Source organism: Chaetodon auriga, chromosome 10, assembly GCF_051107435.1.
Source record: "Chaetodon auriga isolate fChaAug3 chromosome 10, fChaAug3.hap1, whole genome shotgun sequence".
Lineage (NCBI taxonomy): Eukaryota > Metazoa > Chordata > Actinopteri > Chaetodontiformes > Chaetodontidae > Chaetodon > Chaetodon auriga.
The window spans coordinates 7,703,525-7,710,197 of record NC_135083.1 but is presented as its reverse complement, the minus strand read 5'-3'; the positions used below and the strand labels follow the sequence as shown (position 1 = coordinate 7,710,197).

At 44.0% G+C, this 6,673-nt stretch overlaps 1 protein-coding gene across 1 annotated transcript; it reads right to left on the bottom strand.

The window, feature by feature from the left end:
- Positions 1–30: 30 nt before the first annotated feature.
- LOC143326600 (glycerol-3-phosphate dehydrogenase [NAD(+)], cytoplasmic) lies at positions 31–6,541 on the bottom strand. The gene is made up of 8 exons (XM_076740291.1): positions 6,230–6,541; positions 4,745–4,922; positions 4,258–4,398; positions 3,963–4,101; positions 3,320–3,432; positions 2,151–2,387; positions 1,239–1,345; positions 31–1,120 (listed from the first exon to the last, which is right to left on the bottom strand). Exons 1-8 carry the CDS (start codon positions 6,271–6,273, stop codon positions 1,024–1,026), a joined length of 1,056 nt encoding a protein of 351 aa, XP_076596406.1. The 5' UTR covers positions 6,274–6,541; the 3' UTR covers positions 31–1,023.
- Between the last annotated feature and the right edge of the window lie 132 nt (positions 6,542–6,673).

Below are 6,673 nucleotides of genomic sequence, written 5' to 3'. Positions count from 1 at the left end.
CGAGAGTGAAAAATAATTCCAGCAGTGATTTGATGACTGAATTAATTTATTCACAGACAAATGATGACAGAATTTCCAACACATTAGTCATAACTGAGTGAAAACAGGGTCAGGCAGGGTCACAATAACAAATGGCATTAGTGGACGGACGTGAAGTCTTTGGTTTGACAAACAACAAAAACAAAAAAAAAGAAAACAATTATCAAGCAAGACTTAGCAACCGGGCGTTCTAAGGCACTTTCATTTTAACGTTAAAAACAGTTGCTGTGCGTTCGACAGAGCGTCGTTATACAGTACAAGACAGGAAACAGTGAATTATGTAAGACACTTCAGAGCATACAAAGACATAACGAAGTGAGGTATTACATCTACTGTAGAATTAAACAACTGGTGGTGATGGGCAGGCATTCACTGGACGGCAACATAAATGCTAGATAATGAGAATTCCTCCTACAGAAGGCTGTCAATAGGTCTTTGCCCTGAGTGGTTGGCCCTGCCAAAATCTGAATGCATGATGTAGTACCACATAACCGTTGTACAAATACGTTAGTAACTGAACGGCAGCCAAGGGCCAAACTAAAAGTCAATGTCATGAACAGATGTTTTCTAAAATTCATATCCAATCACGATCGGTCTGGATTTCTGTGTCAGTGTTTGTAATCTGGTTGCTGTCCTGAAAGTGACACCATGCATTCTGATTTCATCTGGCTCGACAAAAAAAGAAAGAAAAAGACAAAAATCTCAGGCAAAAAGAGCTATGTGACACACGGGGAAAGGAAACCCTCAACAGTTAGCACTTAAAATATGTCAGATAACTGAATGTTAAAGAGAGAGAGTGGTCGAACGAGAGGTGAACACATCAACGTCATGCAACCTCTCCACACGCCGGCTGGAGCCACTGAGATGCATGACGGCTGTGGAGTGAGCGACTGGTCACCCCCCCGCAGTCCATTTCTGATGAGTAACAGGTGAAAAATGATAATGTTCTTCATTTCTAGAAGGCACTTGGTCAGTTTCCTGTCGTTACATGTGCTCTGGGTGGTTCTGCAAACAGCTTATGAACTCAGAGACAGGATGGTCCTGATAGCAGATCTGATACACTGCATTGAACAGCGGGAACCTGCAGGGAGGAGGACGTACCGTTGAGTGCAAGAACAACGACTTTATGACTGATGTCGTCTCTAAGCAGCGTTCAGAGACGGCTGTGGTTCTGGGTGCTGTGTTGCCGCTGAACTTACTTGTCAACTAGGTTCTTGTGCTTGAGGATGAGATAGACCTCAGCTGCTGTCGCTGGTCCCTGCAGCTTCTGACCATTCAGCATCTCTTTCTCCAGGTCCTCGATGGACTGAGCGAGAGAGCAAACAGGACATGCAGACGTGTGATGACAAACAGAACTGGAACGGCTGTATTCCTCCGCCAACTAGTCAAGCTGCGGTTTATGTCCGTGTCTGCCCAGACTCTAATATGTGTAGTGACGACTTTGAATTAATTGACCGATTCCATGAACCAACGTTTTCATTGCTTGTGAAGTTTCGGGTACTTAATGTAGGAAGCAGTAAGCCTCCTGGAGCGCTTCAGAAAAGACGGACTTTCTGTTCGGCGTGACAGCGAACCGTCAGCATGCTGACAGGTTCTGTCAGAACGAGCCAGAAGCCTCACAGCCTGTGACTCATCGGCTGGCAACGACACACTGATTGATTGACACACAGACAAATCTGTGTTGACTTCAGATGTGCGCTGCTTTGTTTGTTTGTTTTTTTATACTGGGTTAGGTAATAATGAGTGGGACAACATGATAAACATTTATGTAACTTTTACTTTGCAGCAACATTTTTGAAAGTTGATTTATAAATAAATTAGTTATTTTCAGTCTAAGGTTTATAATACAACATATTAGAGCCTGTGGTTGAATGTTAAAGATCAGAAAGCTATCGGGAAGATTTTTAAAGATAGTAATGTCTTCGTATTTGTCTTCCTTCTTAGCTCTTACTTCATGGACCTACAGACGTTTAGTCCACTGTGTCGCATTTTTCAAGCAATCATGGGCTTTGTCTGCTCAATCAGACCTGCTTCTTAAAATCCAAATACGCTGGATATATTTCCTTCTCTCAAAAGAAAAAGGAGAAGCATTTGAAAGTCTAAGCTCTCACCTTCCCCGTCTTCACAAAAGCTTCAGCCACTTTGCGGTTGCGGCCGCCGTAGCAGGTTGTGATGAGGTCGGCCACGCCGCAGCTCTCCAGGAAGGTTGCTGAGGACACGGGCCCAGCAGTGCAGAAAATGCGGGCGAAGGCGATCATCTCCATCAGGCCCAACCTGATCACCGCAGCCTTGGTGTTGTCCCCGAAGCCCAGACCGTCACAGAAGCCTGCACCGACCGCAACGATGTTCTGAAGGACGGACGAGGAGGAGGAGGAGGTAAGAGGACGGATAGAACAGCATTCAAACACTGTCTAATGAATCAATTTACGAATCTAATTTCCAATTAGATTTGGAGAAGTAATCATAGTGCATCTCTCCAAGCAGTTTAGAGAGTTTGACTGAGGTGAAACTCAGCAAACCACCACCCACACTTTCACAAATATCTGAAGCTGTAGTTGTGTAGATTAGTAAACTGGACAAACTTAACTGAATCACATGGAGACAAAACCTCCAACACTGTCCGTCTCACCAGTCATTCACCAACTGCAAACATTAAGCCACGTTCATGAAGCGTCTGTGCAGAATTACGCCACCTTTTATCTAAAGCCTATGAATAGATAAACATCAAATGGAAAGACTGTGCTAAATGGCAGCACGTTGACTATTGAGGCAGATGCAAACTTGACACCTCTCAGCACTGCAGGACAGTGAAATAAATATTGTGCCTTTAAACACTGTAAGTGCACTGCTTTATATTTTATTGAACATTTGGAGTCGGGCGCGTTTCCCAGAGGCAGATTTATTCAGTCAGTGTAGCTGCTTAGAGACCAAACTACATGTCACTTTCTGTGATTTGTCAGCAGTCTTTTACTGCCAGTGTACTCCTGTGTATACAATCAAGTAGTTTTACCTTTACAGAGACGTATTATGTTGGACAGATTTGACAGGACAGCGATGGAGGAATGTAACTCCGCGCATTAGATCTGACTTTTCGCCCAGTGTACAAAGACAGAGCTGCAGAGTTTTGCAGCTGTCACGGCTGCTGAACGGACACTTGCTGAAAGGGGCTCAGCTAATTCCCATTTTGCACAATAGTAACGTTAGCAAGTTCAAATCTAAGACATAGCAAGCAAGAACTCCCCTTTCCTGCATGCAGCTGCGTCTTATATCAAAAACTCACCTTCAGGGCTCCACAGATTTCCACCACATCGTATTCTTCTACTACAGTAACTCGGAAGTTATTAGTCTGCATGAGTTCCTTCAGGAGGGCCCCGTGGGTTTTGTTCTTACATCCTGGAAGCAGAAAAAAAAAATTATCTGGTTTTCTTTTTAGCATCTCTACCAGATGACCTGTTGTGGCGGTCACCACCATTTAAAACTAGGAGATTTTTAATCAAGAGTCTTTGAGACTTTGAGAGTACGGCTGTAATTCCTCACGGCCTCAAATGAGTTAGCTTTGCCGGCTCTCATCCAACAAATATTAATCATGTCAAAACAGGCCGGTGTTCCAACACGAATAGTAAATCTCATGAAGCATGCTGTGCACGTCAGGGAAATGTCAGACTGAACCAGCACACCGTGTCATTTACACAGCAACTGCAAAGCAGGCTGAACTTTCACCTCCATACTGACGAAGCAGAAAACTTGAGAGCACAAACTGCAACAAACAGACTTGCTGCTTAACGCACTTATCGCAACTTTAAATCTTGATCAAAGTGCAACTGTGTCCTAACCGAGCAAATGACAACAAAACAGTGCTATTCTGAGCAATAAGTCCAGGCAGGAAATGAAAAAAAAAAACATTCAACACTGATCAGACTAACCGATGGTGGTCTCACAAAACTTCTCATCAGCGACCTCATTGGCGATGTTGGCTCCCATCAGCACGCTCATGGTGATACCGAGCTTCTCCTGGATCACGTCAGAGATGAGTTTAAGTCCATCGGGCCCTTCGTCGACACCCTGGAGGAACAGAAACACGCACCTGAGCAGTGTAATTACATTAGGCCACGCCACACCAGGCGCACGGCTGCTGTAACCAAACGAATCTGTCACCCAACATGAATTAGCACCACACCAAAATTCACAGACGATGACAAACAAACAGCAAAGTCGAACCTTGATGAGGGATATCCCCACTGCATCGTTCTTTATCTTGCCCTTAATGGTGTCACACACTTTCCCAACAAACTGGTGCGGGATCACGAACACCAAAATGTCAGCATCGCTGGACGCCTCCACCAGGTCCGGAACAGCCAGCTGAGGAAGGAAGGGTGGTGTTGAAAGACATACATTAAAAAGTCTGATGTACATTTGAGCTGGCAACAACCTGCTTTAATAACACAATCAGAAAATGGTATTACAGCGGTTAAATTCCTAATTAAACATCTGTTATGGAGGCTGTGATGGAGGAAGCTCTTTAAGGCAACAGGAACAAAAGCAGATACAAAGCAAAATGTGTCTGTACAGTACACATTATGCAGAAAGTGCCACAAAATACTCAACATTTTGGGACTACAGTACATCCATGCACTAAACAGACTGCAGGGCAACAGGCAGAAGCATTTCATCACTGTTAAATGGTGAGAAACCAACAGTTTCTTACCACATTCGCTGGTAGTTTGTGCCCCGGAAGGTACTTCACATTTTCATGTTCAGTGTTGATTATGTCAGTCAGTTTGCGCCCGTTCACCATCTCCTCAAACACCCACATTTTTACGGTGTTGTCAAATTTGGAATTGCAAGCAGCATTGGCGCCCACTATCTTGGAGATGGCAGAACCCCTGTGTTGTTAACAGTTACAGGTTAGTATTGAAGTTAGATGAGAGATCATGTTACAATTCACACTGCATTTAAAATCAGTGTGAGCTGAAAGTAACATGACAAGAAACAGTCAGTGGGTCCAGACCAGATCCACTTCAGCTAAGATGTTTGAAATGACGCATCATCCAGTGATTTTGCCTTTTAAGTCCTGATGTTAATCATTTCAGAGTTATTACTATCGCCTGATCGCTGGCGTGATGACCTCATCATTACTTATCATGACTACCTCACATGTTTTCTACTGGCTCACTTTGAAGGTTTTGCACTTTGATGATCAGCTGCTGTTACCTGAACAGGATGACCTGGCAGGCTGCACACAAGATAAGATGAATTATGGGGTTGTCTACTCTCGACACAACACTGCGCCAAACTCCATTGAGAAACAGAATGATTTTACCTTCTTTTATCAGCCATGTTACATAAGGGTTAAACGTGATTTTGAGGCATTCTTCTGATATCTCCGAACAGACATCAACCCCGCATAAAAAGAGTGCATAAAGCATCAGTGATCTTGTTGAACTTTACATTAGGTTTCTTCATTAACAGTGTGTAATTACAGAGGTTTTAATAAATAAAAGGGGTGCGTTTGGTCAATAAACCACAGCTATATGCCGAATTTACTAGAAGACTCTAAAGATGCATTCGTGACGTGAAATTATGTTTTTACACTTTGAGATTTTGAAGTCAAAGAGGTAACTTTAAAATATCCGATTACTGAATGGAGTTCGGCGTTTGGTTTTCACCCAGAGAAAACCTGAGATTCTGTAGACACGAATGTGAAGCCATGCCTAGTGTAGATGGATGATTTAGATGATTGGCTGTAAAATACATTTAACATAAAATATTTCTGCTGTAGAGGTGCTAAGAAGAGTGAGCTAAGCTAACATGCTGCTGACACAGTGTGGCTGCCTGACCACAAAATCCCATTAATCGTGACTGACATGTGGCCAGCTTTCAGAGCACTCAGCCACATTCATGCAGTGTGACTCTAATCGAGATTAAAAAAGAGAGACTCGTGTTCCAGCTAACGCAACGTTGTGTATCAGTATCTAATAGTATAAAGCCCGGAAATCAAACTTAACGTTACAGAAAAATGCAGCTGGTTAACATTAGCTGGCTGTTTGCCCAGTGATGCTAAGTTGGCTAGCAACGGTGCCCCGGCTTGAACAAGCAACCTGCAACACACAAAGATGGCAGCGTGCTCCAAAGTTAGCCACGATGGACACCCCGTCACTTTACAGCTCGATATATCAACACATCAACTTGCCAATTTCCAGAGCCAATGATGCAGACTTTCTTCGGAGCTGCCATCGTGAGGAGGTGAACCGATGAGAGGAGGAGAACCCACACTTGCTGCCGCTGTGCACCCGCAGGATGGTTACGTAACGGAAACGCACGAAGCAAACTGCAGGCTGCGCTCGGGTTTTATTGGCCCGGCCGAGGGCAGACACGGGCCCGCCCATGGTCAGTCATTCACCGACTGGAGGTCAGTAGGCTCAAGGGAAGTCGGACAAAAGTCTCCGTTTGAACTGTGTATTTTTACTGCTTTACTGCTTTGCGGTGTAAAAACCTCTGAATCACGTGATGACCGCGTGGACAAACACACACACACAGCCTGGGAAGACATTCAGTCATCACTGTTTACACCTACTGATGGACAGAGTTGTTCAGTTTTAAGGTATTTTTACTTTATTGAAGTACTTGTATCTTA

Excerpts from the sequence above, each read along its gene's own strand:
- LOC143326600 (XM_076740291.1), bottom strand. The coding sequence starts at position 6,273 with ATGGCAGCTCCGAAGAAAGTCTGCATCATTGGCTCTGGAAATTG. Across the intron at positions 1,346-2,150 it reads CTTTTGTGAAGACGGGGAAG|TCCATCGAGGACCTGGAGAA; the intron begins GTGAGAGCTTAG and ends TCTCTCGCTCAG. Across the intron at positions 1,121-1,238 it reads CACAAGAACCTAGTTGACAA|GTTCCCGCTGTTCAATGCAG; the intron begins GTAAGTTCAGCG and ends TCCTCCCTGCAG.